At 45.5% G+C, this 15,768-nt stretch overlaps 1 protein-coding gene across 8 annotated transcripts in view; it reads left to right on the forward strand.

The window, feature by feature from the left end:
• The first annotated feature begins 9,542 nt into the window (after positions 1–9,542).
• GOLIM4 (golgi integral membrane protein 4) overlaps positions 9,543–15,768 on the forward strand; it is an 88,312-nt gene continuing 82,086 nt past the window's right edge. For all 8 annotated transcript variants that reach the window (XM_017346894.4, XM_017346897.4, XM_008266447.5 and 5 more), the window contains exon 1: positions 9,543–10,350. In XM_017346894.4, coding sequence (XP_017202383.4) covers positions 10,164–10,350 — 187 coding nt within the window. In that variant the 5' untranslated portion in view covers positions 9,543–10,163. The remainder of the gene's footprint in view (positions 10,351–15,768) is intronic.

Genomic DNA, 15,768 nt, shown 5'->3' on the forward strand with positions numbered 1-15,768 from the left:
AGCAATGACGAGCCTTAGTATAGCCTTTAAACAACTTCAGTACCAAACCTGCAAGCTCCCCAGCAAGGATCCCTGGTTTGTTTATCACCGTACCCCTCACCTTGCACTTCCGTCTCCATATTATACCTTGCACAGATTACATACTTAAAAAAATAAAGTCGAGACTTAAGAGTGTACTGAAAACACTGATCTGTAAATTATCATGAAAGAATTAGACTTGACTGTGTCACAGGAAAATCCCTTTGTTTTGAAGTCATAATTTATCCCCTCAATAAAAGAAGCTCTGTTGATAATTATGATTGGAAACTCATTTTTAATTACATAGTTGAAGCTTAATTTTTATTTTTATATGATTTATTTATTTATTTTAAAGGCAGAGTTACAGAGAGACAGAGATTTTTGATTTGCTGATTCACTCCCCAAATGGCTGCAGAGGCTGGCGCTGGGGCTGGGCCCCCAGGAAATTCCTCCAGGTTTCCAGCACGGGTGTGAAACCATTTTTGCTTATCAATATTTCCAAAGTTAGTAAGCTGTGTGGGTTCTTGCCATGAATTCAGAGAATTCTGAATACTGGCTCAAATAGACCAGGCAGCATGGTCAGCTTTTTTAAGCTTTTTATTTAATGAGAGAAATGCATAGGAGAGTGAGGGCTTTAAGGGAGAAAGAAAAGTCCGGAAATTAAGTTGGGGTCCATACCTAGCAGAGAGCAGACCAAGAGCCATGTGCAGCCAGTGTTCGGTTATGAGCAGCCACAAGCAGCTTAGCAGGAGCAGCGAAGCAAAGACAGAGCGCGCAGGAGGCCAGAAGGCCATGCACCCTGAAGCCAAGGGCAACAAGGAATCCAGGGCAGTTAGGAGAAAAAAGGCCAGGCCTTTCATCCACTTCCAAAGGGGCGTGGTCATGTAGCCTGATTGGTAGGTGGGCATAGAGGTGGAGTCAGGTAGGGGGATGAGATCACACAGGGGCGGGGTGAATATGTGGTCTTCCAGCTCACAAATCTAATCAAATTTATCCTGTCTGCCTGCCTACATCATTCCATGTGGCTGGTTTTTTCAGGTGTAGGGGCCCAATCACTGGGGACATCTTCTGCTGATTTTCCTAGGCCATCAGCAGGGAGCTGGATTGGAAGTGGAGCAGGCAGGACCTGCTTGTGATGCCAGCCTCACAGGTGGCTGCCTAGCCTGCTGTGCCACAATGCTGGTCCCTGTAGCTTAATTTTTTTTAAAAAAATCAGATGTAGTTTCTTTGAAATGTATGGACAATTTTAGGAGGACAGTGAAAAGAACAGCTACAGCATTTAGTTATATCCAAAGTCTTGGAGCCGGCGCTGTGGCACAGTGGGGTTAAAGCCCTGGCCTGAAGTGCCAGCATCCCATATGGGTGCCAGTTCTAGTTCTGGCTGCTCCTCTTCTGATCCAGCTCTCTGCTATGGCCTGGGAAAGCAGTAGAAGATGGCCCAAGTCCTTGGGCCCCTGCACCCATGTGGGAGACCCAGAAGATGCTCCTGGCTCCTGGCTTCGGAATGGCACAGCTCTGGCTCTGCAGCCATCTGGGGAGTGAACCAGTGAATGGAAGACCTCTCTCTCTGTCTCTACCTCTCTCTGTAACTCTGTCTTTGAAATAAATAAAATAAATCTTGAAAAAAAAAAAAACAACCAAAGTCTGAAGTTTTGGGTTGAGCACTGTGGGTTGATTTTCTATGAACTAGGCAGGATTAGATAATAATTATTGTTATTTGATAATTTGATATTATATATTTGTACACTTAAAGTGTACATCACACTGCCGCTCCCACACACTACACATCTTGAGTCGTGGTTTAAACAATCCCAAGCATCTTGACAATTGAACAGGAAAATCAGGGACTAAATAGTATAAACGTCGAGTCCTAGCCACAATTATTGCTCGTCTGCTCACCAGGCTCTCCAGGACTGCATCAGAGTTCAGTCCTTGATGTAACACTTTTTCCCATAAAAGGCTGGGGAGATATAAAAAGCTAATAATGCATTTTAATATCTTCCTATTAATTTATATATCCAGTTGGTTTTCCTTTGATTAAGTGGTTCCTTGAAGATAAGGAAATGACAGGAAGGGAAGATTGTGGGAGGATTATTTTGGACCAGCCTCCTTTGTTTCTAAGAAGGAAAGTCCAGTGTTCATGTATGTGGGTGGCTAGGAGGGGAGGCTGGAGGATACACAGTCATAGTGAAGGACTCCAGAGAACCAAATGGGATTTCTAAGATATTGACACCAGGAGTTGAAGAGTTGAACTACAGATGAGTATGGGAAGGAGAATAGTGATCCAAGACAAATGTTTCTATTTCACAGTTTTAATTTGGGCCATGATACCTCACTTCTTATCATTTTTTTATTTGAAATGTGATAATTGGATTTTTACTATTTTTATTTATTTAATTTTTTAAAAGATTTATTTATTTTTTTTTTTGAAATGCAGAGTTACAAAGAAGAAGAGGTAGAGAGAGAGAGAGGTCTTCCATCCACTGGTTCACTCCCCAGATGGCCGCATTGGCTGGAGCTGTGCCGATCTGAAGCCAGGAGCCAGGAGCTTCTTCTGGGTCTCCCATATGGGTGCACTGGCCCAAGGACTTGGCCATTTTCTATTGCTTTCCCAGGCCATAGCAGAGAGCCAGATCAGAAGTGGAGCTGCCAGGACTCGAACCAGCCCCATATGGGATGTTGGCACTGCAGGTGGCAGCTTTACCCACTATGCCACAGCGCCAGCCCCAGTATTTTATTTAAAAATTAGTCTACATCATTTCTAAGTTAAAATATTGGTAGTCCTTTTGTTGGACTCATCACATTCCTGGAAACTATAGCATAAAGAATGTTTATGAAGCAGATTATAATTTCCCTTAGGAGTAGTTCTAAAATTAAATGTTGAATTTCTGACCCAAGACTTGGAATTGTACACATCCTAAATATGACCAATCTCATCTCATGACAAATAAAAAATTACTACAAATATATATTATATAATATATTAAAATTATTATAGCAATTCTGTAAATGTTCATGGATAAACCAATAAACTAAGAATCCAATAAACTACACAATTTTGGACAGAGACATTAAAAGCATCATGCTTTCCTGGCCGTTCCCCTGGCCTCTGCTCAGCAGATGTCTCTGAATGAGCCGATAGAAGATTTGGGAAGTTTGCTTCACTCTTTAGTTCATATACATTAAAAGAGACTAAACTTTCTAAAATTAATGTGTGTGTAGTATATACTAGCTTTAATAAACATTAAGCAAAAAAAAATTTGTAATGATTTTGGATGCTGCCTTGGATTTTAGAAGAGTATAATCTATGCCGGATGGTCTGCTTGTAACGTGGTTACAGTTCCTCTTTCTTTACATCTTGGGCAAATAGGGTCTTCTACATCATTTCCCTCATTCTCAAATAGTGTGTGTTCCAAGGTATTTATTGGTGATGTTGACAGTGAGTTTTCTTTTATTGAAAAGCAGCTTGCAGATAAGACGTAATCATTTGCATTTTGCTTTGCCCTTTTTAGGCACTTAAACAGTTGAAAATGTGGCAGCTTAGCGACAGAAGCAAAACACCATGACAAGTTGAGCGGAGTGGGGCTCAATTACTCAGTTATGACATCAGCCACAGGCCTGTTTCCTACTTTGTTAATCTGCTAACAATTACTCCCAGGTCATTAGCAAAAGCTTGTGAGAAAGGCGTTTCAGAACACTGCTTACAGAAGCCTCAAAAAGACAGAATAGCTCATGTATATCTTCCCTTGCCTCATTGCTCAGAGCAAGTCAGGGAAAGGTGGCAAGCATGAAGCCAGTGCTAATTAGGTGACAGCAGAGGGGTGAATTGGCACAAAGGAAAAGAGGTAAAGAAAAAAGGTTCTGGTGGAGAGTAAAAGATCATTGATTTCTGTAGTTGTCACATGAAAAGTTTTATCGCTGTGGTTTATTAATACTGAAAAGCCATTTTAAATTTTATTTGTTTAACATGCATCACCTTAAGTGTTGATTTTGCTTGTAAGTTAAAAAAATGACTCCCATCTGTAGTAAAGAAAACTATATGGAAAACTTCTGGCAATGGAAATTATTTACTCTCTGATCCTAAACATTATTTAGAATTATCTGTCTTCACAAATTATACTTCGCCTATTTCTCTCAACTCTCTGATTTTGAAAATTAACAGATTTGGGGGTGGCATTGTGGCGTGGTGGGTTAAGCCAGAGCCTAGAACTCCAGTTCTTGTCCCAGCTACTCCAGTTCCAATCCAGCTCTTTGCAAATGACCTGGGGAAAGCAAAGCAAGATGGCCCAAGTGTTTGGGGCCCTTGTCATCCACGTGGGAGACCCAGATGAAGCTCCTGTTAGTGGATGGGAGATCTCGCTTGTCTTTCCCTCTCTGTAACACTAACTTGCAAATAAATATTAAACAAAAAAAAGGAAAAAGAAAAAGAGCAAATTTGATTAAAATGACAAATTCACTTAAGCTGGAGAGAATGCTAACTCTCCCTAATGTTATCTTAGACATTTTCAAATATAAAACTTTGAGCATTTTTTTAACTTCTTCTTACCTTAGAATTAAAACACAAAAATCAGTGAAATGCCTCAGGATTTGCAATTTTCAGTTATATATACATTGTTAAATATATGACATATAGAAATACAATTACATAATACTATGTTTAAAATCGTAAAGAAACAAAAATAAAAAAATAACAAAAGACTTTTCAAGAACAGTATAAATAGCTCATATATTACAATCCCTGCCCAAAGGCAATGTTATGTAATTTGAATTTATAGGCCCTGGATAGCTTCCCCATGTTGGCAGCTCAAAAGCCCTGCACTGATATTTTCAAGAAACTGGCAGCATACTTCACCTTGGAAATGTAATGTTATGAAGACATTGCCATTAGTAATTTTATGTACTTCCGCAGACCCTTCTTGAATTTGAAATAACGGATAAGTTCAGGTAATAATTTTTGCTCTCTCAAATTTTATGACTAAAATATTGAGTTGCACTTTATGGCATACATTTATTATATTCTGTAGTCAGCTGGCAGCTTTAGGCAAAGAATACCTTTGGTGTCTGGAATCAGAGGTTTAAAATGAGTAATCATATATTCAAGAAGCATGAGAATTTTTCAGAGATTCTGAGATGCAACTAAATACTGCATACTGTGTAATATATGAGCAATAATTTTTCCAATTTTTCTGTACAATTTCCTTTTCCTTTATAGTGAGGACAATTTTCTGTTCAAGTACAGGCCAGGATTGTTACCATGAGTTTCAATTTCCTCCAGAGCGGTTTTCAGCAGTGTTTCTGGAGGGAGAGTTTATTCAGCAAGTTTTACACTGACGATAGTAGGGAGTTATTAGCCATGAAGAATTCTCAAAGGATTCTAATAATTACCCAGTCTCCATTTATTTTTTTTTAAAGATTTTATTTATTTGAGAGGTAGAGTTACAGACAGTAAGAGGCAGAGACAGAGAGAAAGGTCTTCCATCCACTGAGTCACTACCCAAATGGCCACAACGGCCAGAGCTGAGTGAATCCGAAGCCAGAAGCCAGGAGCTTCTTCCGGGTCTCCCACATGGGTGCAGAGGCCCAAGTGCTTGGGCCAACGTCCACTGCTTTCCCAGGCCACAGCAGAGAGATGGGTAGGAAGAGGAGCAACCGGGACTAGACCCAGCACTCATATAGGAGACCAGTGCCGCAGGTGGAGGGTTAATCCACTGCGCCACAGCACCAGCCCCTCAGTTTATTTTTTTAAAGAAGACATTTGTCCCATCATATATAGGCTGAGTTTCCTTTCCTCTTTTTTTTTTTTTTTTCTGACAGGCAGAGTTAGACAGTGAGAGAGAGAGAGACAGAGAGAAAGGCCCTCCCTCCATTGGTTCACCCCCCAAACGGCTGCCACGCACTGCGCCAATCCAAAGCCAGGAGCCAGGTGCTTCCTCCTGGTCTCCCACGCGGGTGCAGGGCCCAAGCACTTGGGCCATCGTCCACTGCCTTCCCGGGCCACAGCAGAGAGCTGGCCTGGAAGAGGAGCAACCGGGACAGAATCCGGCGCCCCAACCGGGACTAGATCCTGGGGTGCCGGCGCTGCAGGTGGAGGATAAGCCTAGTGAGCCTTGGCGCCGGCCCTTTCCTCTTTTTTTAAAAAATATATATTCATTTATTTGAAAGGCAAAGTTACAGGGCAGGGGTTGGGGGGAGGGAGAAAGATCCTTCATTTACCGGCGCACTCCCCAAATGGCTGCAAAGGCTGGAACTGCACCGATCCAAAGTCAGGAGCCAGGTGTCCCATCCAGGTCTCCCACGTGAGTGCAGGGGCCCAAGCACTTGGGCCATCTTCTGCTGCTTTCCTAGGCCATTTGCAGGGAGCTGGATTATTAGTGGAGCAGGCAGGACTTGAACCAGCACTCATCTGGGATGCTGGCACTGCAGGTGGTGGCTTACCCCTAGGCTACAGCACTGGCCTCCCAGCCTCAATTGTTAAGAGTCAAACTGAAATAAGTCAATTTAAACCATGGTAGTTACAATTAAAGCTAAGCGTATAAAATACTTACACAACAAAACTCCAAAGCCTCTTCAGAGCGGTTTTACTTTTTTTTTTCCTTCACTTTTATTTAATGAATATAAATTTCCAAAGTACAGCTTATGGATTATAATGGCTCCCCCCCATAACTTCCCTCCCACCCACAACCCTCCCCTTTCCTGCTCCCTCTTCCATTCCATTCACATCAAGATTCATTTTCAATTATCTTTATATACAGAAGATCCGTTTAGCATATATTAAGTAAAGATTTCAACAGTTTGCACCCACATAGAAACACAAAGTGAAAAATACTGTTTGAGTACTAGTTATAGCATTAAATCACAATGTACAGCACACTAAGGACAGAGATCCTACATGAGGAGTAAGTGCACAGTGACTCCTGTTGTTGACTTAACAAATTGAGACTCTTGTTTATGGCATCAGTAATCACCCTAGGCTCTTGTCATGAGTTGCCAAGGCTATGGAAGCCTTTTGAGTTCACCAACTCAGATGATATTTAGACCAGGTCATAGTCAAAGTGGAAGTTCTCTCCTCCCTTCAGAGAAAGGTACCTCCTTCTTTGATGTCCTGTTCTTTCCACTGGGATCTCACTCGTGGAGATCTTTCATTTAGGTTTGTTTGTTGTGTGTGGTGGTTTTTTTTTTTTTTTTTTTTTGCCAGAGTGTCTTGGCTTTCCATGCCGGAAAGACTCTCATGGGCTTTTCAGCCAGATCCACATGCCTTAAGGGCTGATTCTGAGGCCAGAGTGCTGTTTAGGACATCCAGAGCGGTTTTACTTTTAAAATTTTGTTTTCATTTGAAGAGATCAGATACACCCAGTTACTATAACCTGTTTAAGTAGAAGGAGAATCTGGTTTCTACAGAGAAAAAGATAGAAAGAGCAGGATTCTGATCTGGATTCTAATCCTCCTGAAAAACTTTCTTTTTCTTAATAAAAAAAAGTATTTTATTTATTTGAAAGGCAGAATGATGGAAATGAAGGAGAGACAGAAACAGATCTTTACTGTCCCCAAATGGCCAAAACCAAAGCAAGGAGTCCAGATCTCTACCCACGTGGGTCTCAGGGGCCCAGTACTTGGACAGTCTTCCAGGGGCTTCTGCAGGTGCATCAGCAGGGAGCTGGATCAGAAGCTGAGCAGCCAGAACTCCAACAGGTGCTCTGATCTGGAACATAAACATTGTAAGCAATGGATTAACCTGCTGCTCCCCATGGCAGGCCTGGAGGAACTAACTTTCTGTACCACCTGGAAGATCTTGAGCTATTATAGTCACTTGGCTGAACTATTTCTTTACTTACCAACCTGTAGGTCCACTACTTACCCTGGCTGTGACAAATGAGAGTGTATTTGTAAATGGAAGCATTTGGAACCATACAATGTAAGCTACTATTCATTAGCAAAAAGTACATGACAGGTGGTCAATTTCCATAGTAGTATAAATACCACACGCCTGCTTCCTTGTAAATTTGGTTTATTTGATGGCTTTTAGCAACCTGTGACTTGAGTCCATCTAAAACAATTCCGGGCCAGGGACTATCTTCATGCTGTATTTGGCTAACTAGATCTGCCCCTTGTTTTTTTTTTTTTTTTTTAAGATTTATTTATGTATTCGAAAGTCAGAGTTGCACAGGGAGAGGAGAGGCAGAGAGAAAGAGATGGTCTTCCATTTGATGGTTCACTCCCTAATTGGCAGCAATGGCTAGGGCTGTGCCAATCCAAAGCCAGGAGCCAGGAGCTTCTTCTGGCGAGCCAGGAGCTTCTTCCTGTCTACCAGGCTGGTTCAGGGGCCCAAGGACTTGGGCCATCTTCTACTGCTTTCTCAGGCCATAACAGAGAGCTGGGTTGGAAGAGGAGCAGCCGGGACTAGAAAGGCGCCCACATGGCCACAGCGCTGGCCCCTGCCCCTTGTTTTGAACACTCATTGCCCCTTAACCATGGTGATGAATAAATCCAGTTAGAAACATAAAAATTATGCAGTATGCAACCAATTCCACCACACTATTGAGGCATTTGAAATGTCATCTACTTTCCCTAGAATTCAGGTCAAGGGCAGAAAACAAATCTTCACTTCTGCATAACTTCAACTTGTACCCCTCAAGTACATAGAACAAACGCACTACACAGCTTTTTTAAGAGGTTTGTGGTTATCACGTTTGTTTTACCTGATTTTTTTTAACACAGGAAAGCTTTGTTGACCTTTAAAATATAATTTAGAAATAAAACTGAATTTTTTTTTGTGCCACCACACAAAACTTACACATATGACAAAACTGATTTCAACCTCTAAGATTTGTTTCTATTCTATTCGCAGCCAGGAGAAAAACATGAGATCATTTCTTTCCCCTGTGCCAAAGGCAAACTGATTTCCCCAGCCCACGTGGACAGCTGCTGCGCAGTAAGCCGGGCGCGCTTCAAGTCTCCAGACTCGCCGGGTGCCATCTGTGGGCACACAGGCGCCCAGGCGGAGCAGGTTGGACAGCGCAAGACCCGGGGGGGCATAGCAGGCGCTCGGGTTCCGTCTGGGAGACACTGCGGGCTGCACGGCCAGCGCGCGCGTCTGCCGCATCAGTGGGCTGCATAGGAAAAGACGCGCGGTCGCTGCCATCCACTCCCTGGTCTGCGTAGACACTGCTCTCCTGTGCCCACGTGCGTCCTGAGCGCGGGGTCCCCAACGCTCACTCAACACACACGTGCTCAAGAACCTCACCCGGCCTCAGCCCGCCCAGTCCCCCGCCACCCCGAGCTCTCCGCCCCTTGCTCCTCCGCCTCTCCCCACCCGCCCGGGCTCCACGTGGGCTCACCCGGGCGCCAGGCAGCCGCGCTGCCCACGGAGCCCCGGGCCGGCCCCCGCGCTGCGAGGGAAGGCGCGGTCCCGGGGTCGGACGGACAAAGCGGGCATCCAATCGAGCCCGGCACTGCCTCTCCGAAGGGAGGGAGCGGCGGCTCGGACCGGCCCAATGAGCAAGGGAGCCCGAGTGGGACTTCCTCCCGGAATCCCGTTGGCCAGAGGCGCGGGGCCGTGGGTGACACGTAAGTGGGGTGGGAGGCGGCGGAGGCCGAAGTCCAGGCAGCCCCGTCAGTGACACGGGCCCGCCGCCCCCGAGCCCGCAGGGTCAGCCGGCCCCCACCCACCGCCCGCCCGGCAGGCCGCGCGCGGGGCGCCGCCTGGGCCCCTTTGTTAGGCGCGCACCCCCTCTTTTGGGTGGCCGCAAAGTCGTTCAGGGGAGCCGCCGCGAGGGGGCGGGAGGCGGCCGGGGCGGGACCGCGAGAGCCGCCGGGCCAAAAAGTGGGGAGGAGGGACCCGGGCAGCGGCGTTTGGGCACCGGCCGGAGGGCAGCCGCTCCGAAGTATGCGGAGGGGCCCCTCGCTGGGCCGGGTACTCGTGGGGAGCGCGCCTTGCAGAAGTTTGGCGGCGTCGATGGCTGCGCGCCCGGCGGCGCGCGGGGGCTGAGCGGGCGCCACTTCCCCTCGGGCCCCGCTTTTGTGTCTCGCGTCTCCTCCTCATGCTGCGTCCGGCCACCTCCTGCGGTGGCCGCTGCTGAGGCTCTCGCTCGGGCCGAGGGGCGGCGGCGGCGGCGGCGGCGGCCGCGGCGCGCGGTGCAGACGGGACTATGGGGAACGGGATGTGTTCCCGCAAGCAGAAGCGGATCTTCCAGACGCTGCTGCTGCTGACCGTGGTGTTTGGCTTTCTCTACGGCGCGATGCTCTACTACGAGCTGCAGACGCAGCTGCGGAAAGCCGAGGCGGTGGCGCTCAAGTACCAGCAGCACCAGGAGTCCCTGTCCGCCCAACTGCAAGGTACGGCTAACGGGACGCGCGCGGCCCGGGGCCAACTTCGCCCCGCGCATCCGCCGCGGGTGGAAAAGTGGTTTTTGGCGAGCCTTGGCAATGCGGGCGCCACGACTGACCTTCAGGGACGCGGGAGGCGAGCGGCGCAGGGCTGCTGGCCCTCGGGAGCGTCCGGGGAGCTGGCGTTCCCATCCGCCCGCCGCCTCCCAGCAGTCGCGTTTGGAATCGGGGACACCTGCCCGTCATCCCTCTGGGCGTTAGGAGGGCAGCTGCGCGCGGGGTCCTTTTCCCGAGCGCTTGTCAAAGGCTCAGCTGCAGTCCGGACGCGCAGACTGGTAGCCTCGCGCCCCATCTGCCAGCCCATCCCGGAGGGGCATGGTTCTGGAGGAGTGGGGGTGGGGGGGTTCTGGGTTAGCTGCTCTCCAGTTCACTTTGTCAGCCGCCATAGGAAATGGAAAGTTGGGCAGAGACGTTCCAAACTGCTGATTTTCAGGGACATACTGAAGCCATAACCCAGAAGTCCAAACTAATGGCCCAGTGAAATGGAACCTAGACCTGAGAGTTTTTAATTCTGTTAGTTTAATAGGATGATTTCGCCATGTTGGGTGTGTTGGAAAAGTCCATACTACTTAACCGTTCACACTCTTGGCAGGTATTTTTTTGTTTAAGGTTTATTTTTCTTCCCTAGTAGCTTTCTTTTCATCACAGAATGTGTGTGTGTGTGTGCACGAACACACATTTTACTCAGCCTTGGGCGGTGGAAGAGGACAAACAGAATTTGTCACTTTGCTAGGCACAGCAAACACACTTTGAATAAAACCTGTAGAAAGACTGAAATTGTATATCCTGCTTATAATCTCATTTATTGTAAATCTCGAAAATGCTTGAGGCATGATTGTACAGTAAGCACCATGTGGTGTTTTTGAGGACATAATCACCCTATCCAAGCTTCTGCCTGTACTTGTGGTTAGTTTTCAACTTACGAAGCTTTCTCCTGGACCCCGAACAAAAAGCTGTAAGCAGTCAAATGTTGACAGTCCCTGCTGATAATACAAATATACCTTATTTCATGTAACAGAACAGACAGAACCTGGAGGGATGTTTCTGTGTGTGTGTGTGTATGGAGATATAAAACAGATGCCTTTTGTTGCTCCAGCTATTCTGACTGTTTTCTAGTAAAAAATTTAAGATGACAGAAAATGATATACAGCTGATTGCTTCGTCTTGCTTGTTCTTCCCAACTTAGAAGAAAGAAAAGTATTTTTAGCTCACTGAGGCTGCATGGCCAGAGGCGGTGAAAATAAGTGGCTGGGCTTAGTTCAAAAGGAAAAACCTGTTTTGGTACACTTTCAGGCTCAAAATATTTTTTTCATTCAACTTGTTGCTATCTACCCACATGTTATGGTTGGTTTGAAAAGAGTGGGCATTTATGTACTTAAAGAAATAGCAGCAGCTTTCCTGTCAAGTTCAGTTCAATTAGGCCAAGGGAGAATTTTGCTGTCTAATAGTAGGGAAGCAGCACTGGATTCCACGGTGGGGCTGTGAGGGGCTTGGATAGCCGGTTCCTTGAGCTTGTGTGCCTTGGTTTAGGAGTCCCATGGAGGCAGGGACTGCATTTCCACCCCCCACCCCCCCCAGCATTGCCCAGTGCCTCACAGTGACTCCTGGGGGAGTGCATATTTATTCCAGCAACAAACACAAATAATCTGAGTCAAGGAGAGAAAATTCGTCCAAGACACCACTGGTCTGTTCTCTGAGGCTTCGCTTCTGAGTCTCTGCTTTTCGAAAACTAGACTAGACAACAGCAACAACAAAATATTTGGCTGGAGGAGCTCCTTTGCCTCAGCTGCCGACGCTCGAACTTGTTGCCAGAGCCCCTGGTTTCTGCATGATGGCTTCTATTGGAAGTATTCCATTTTGAAAATCACTGTCAGTTTCTTATCTCCCTTAATTTGCCTTCTTAAGGTGGTGGTAACGGAGGAGAAGGGTAGCGAATGGTAACACAGGATCATGAAAATGCACAATTTTGCCCACAGCAGGAGATGGAAATGTCCTACTTAGCTTGAATGAGTAGTCTTAAAGTTTATTTCTTAATTTACTTTTTTGCCATTTTCTCTTGAATTGCGATGCTACAACGCTTAAATATGACTATGCATAAAGTATTTCAAACGCAGCTAAAGTTTTTTTTTAATGGATCCACTTGACTTTTGTAGCCTTTATTTTGAACTTCACATCTACAGCCCATTTAGTGAATATTTTTGGATGGTAAGTAGCTTTTGCTTTCTTTTTCCAGTGACAAATGACTTTTTTTTTTTTTTTTTTTTTTTTTTTTTTTGCTTAACAGTGCTTAGTATTACCCTATCAACTGAATTTTAGGGAATCAGCTTCTTCACTCCTATGGCTTATTAGGTGGAATCTCTGGACTGGGCTTGAATTGGGATGAGTTAATTATGAGTGACCTTTAAAAAAAAAACGAGCCCTGAAAACATTATAGTAGTTTGGTTCCATAATCTGATGGTACCTATTTGTTAAGTGAGCATATTTGGGTCATCTTCAGTTTAAGAATTGGTAATACTATAAAGATTCCTTTGCAAGTAGGTTACTTCTAATCCCAAGTGCATTTTGTTGTAAAACAGCCTCATAAAGGTGCTGGGAGAGTTTAGACTAGGCAACCCTCCCTGCACTAGAAACAATGTTCATTTGTCTGTCAGTCATCTATATGCAGCTCCCAAGCGGGCACCCTAATTATACTGAGGACTGGGGCAGAGGTCACCTACTAGTGGGAGAGGTAAGGAACAACAACCTTTGGTCAGCCCAGTATTTACTTAACATTTAAACTTTAAAAAAATCCTTTTAACTGAGCTGTGCACCATTCTGTGTGTCTATAGGCAGTGGTTCTCAGCCTGAACTGCCTGTTAGAGCCACCGGCATGGCTGGCTCCCAGACTAATTAGGTCCCAGTCTCTAGGGGTAGAACCCAGCCCTCAGTAGACCTTAAAGTTCTCCAGGTGGTTTCCAGTTGCTACACTGGTTGAGAATCACAGCTGCATGATATTTAAACAGAGCCACTTCTCCCATTGATTGAGTTGGCCTCAAAGACATGTGAGTCTTTCATCCTGGGCATGTGATGAAAGGCAGACTAGTGTCTGCACTGTGATTCACATTCTAGTTCTGCAAATTCCTGGGTGAACATGCGCCTCTTGATTTCTTTCTTGTTTCTTTCTTTCTTTCTTTTCAAAGATTTATTATATTTGAAAGAGTTACAGAGAGAGAGGGAGAGGCAGAGGGAGAGGGAGAATTGATCTTCCATCTACTGGTTCACTCCCTATATGGCCATGATGACCAGGGATGGGTCATGCTGAAGCCAGGAGCTTCATCTGGTTCTCCTGTGTAGGTGGCAGGGGCCCAAGCACTTGGACCACCTTCCGTTGCTTTCCCAGGTGCATTAGTAAAGAGCTGGATTGGAAGTGGAGCAGCTGAGACTTGAACTGGCACCCACATGGGATGCTGGCGTCACAGGCAGCAGCTTAACTTGCTGTATCACAAAGCCAGCCCTGCCTCATTTTGCTTATTAAACAGCTTAGAAAGATCCGTTGGATAGGGGTGATGTGAGAATTAAATAAGATAATACTTGTAGAGGTCTTAGCATACCCCTGGCATATAGTAGGTACTTCTCATTAAAAATTAGCTGTAATTCTCATCAGAGTCCTGTTTGAGGTAACATACCGCATCTCTCTCTTACCAGGTTTTTTTTTCAGGGTAAAATTGTAAATGTGGCAGAATTTGCTTTTATAGTTAGCCACTACCCTTTATTGTACCTAACTGAACGTCAAGGAAAATAGATAAGCAGGCCTAATTCCAGTGCATGTTACCCTGGAGAAGAGACCTTCCTGGACATTGATTAACTCTCTCTGGATCATGCAGATTGGAAGAAGGTGTGACTGCAAAGCAATGGTGTGTGCAATAAGATCTGGGAGCAATATATAGCTATTTAAATTCTTTTTAAAATGCCATGTATTTACTGAGAGGCAGAGTTACAGACAGAAAGAGGTCTTCCATCTGCTGGTTCACTCCCTAAATGACCGCAACGGCCAGAGCTGTGCCAGTCTGAAGCCAGGAGCCTCTTCCATGTCTCCCACATGCATGCAGGGACCCAAGGTCTTGGGCTGTCTTCTGCTACTTTCCCAGGCATATTAGCAGGGAGCTGGATAGGAAGTAGAGTAGCTGGGACTTGAACCTTTGCCCTTATGGAATGTTGGGGCCGCAGCTTAATTAAGCCAATGCTTAACCTACTTCTCCACAGCAACGGTCCCTCTATTTTAATTTTTTAAAAAGGCATGTACTAGAGAGGCAAATAAACACTGTGTTACAATATCAGGATGCCTCTGGTCTTCCAAATAATAGAAAACACCAAGAAAAGGTTTGTGTAATTTTTTCTATGCTTCCATTTCAGGTAAGTATTTTACATTTATTGAAAAATTTTTTAAAAAGTTGGTGCTTCAAGGGATCATATTTGTTATTTAAGTGCACTGTGCTCCCCTAACCCTTAGGGTGGCCCACTAGTCTCAACATGAACACATCTTGTTGTGCTTGGTTTTTCTTAGATTCCTTCTTTCCTCAGTCTATTTTCAGAAGAAACAAGTCTCCTTCAGCTGAGGACTAGGCTCTTTGTGAAAATTAATTATTTGAGTCACAGAGAGCGCTCCCCGTCTAAGGTTCATTCCTCATGCCCTCAGTGGTTAGGACTGCACCCAGAGCTAGGCTCTCAATCCAAGTTACCCTGTGGGCGGCAGGAGCCCAGCTACTTCTGCCTCACAGGTCACTTATTAGCAGGGAGCTGGGACGAGGCAGGGAGCCAGAGGCAGGCCCGAAACCCAGGCATTCTGACGATACGGGACAGATTATCCCAAACAGAGGTTTAACTGCTGGGCCAAGTGGCTGCACCCAGGACTAGTAAACAGGAGGCCTGTACCTATGTAGTGTTTTCTCTCTATGAATATGCTTCTATATTATGATCAGTGAGGTGTAATGAATATGGGATAAGGAGATTTTTTGCTAGCTGTGATCTTGGCCAAGTGATTTCACTTCTCTGCGACTCAGTTTCTTCATGTGTGATAATCAGGGTAATAATACATATGATAGGTTGTAGGCTCCGTAGTGTTAGCTGGTGTGCAAGACTTAGAAGGGGGAAGCTTGCTATTAGGGAAGCTCATGTACAATAGAGTGGCTCGTAACCTTGGTAATTTATTTTTTTTTAAAGATTTATTTATTTATTTGAAAGTCAGAGTTAGAGAGAAGGAGAGGCAGAGAGAGAGGTCTTCCATCCGCTGGTTCACTCCCTTGATGGCTGCGATGGCTGGAGCTGCACCCATCCGAAGCCAGGAGCCAGGAGCCAGGAGCTTCTTCTGGGTCTCCCATGTGGGTGCAG

This window comes from Oryctolagus cuniculus, chromosome 4, assembly GCF_051225735.1.
Source record: "Oryctolagus cuniculus isolate XC-2025 breed Fujian yellow rabbit chromosome 4, ASM5122573v1, whole genome shotgun sequence".
Taxonomy (NCBI): Eukaryota; Metazoa; Chordata; class Mammalia; order Lagomorpha; family Leporidae; genus Oryctolagus; species Oryctolagus cuniculus.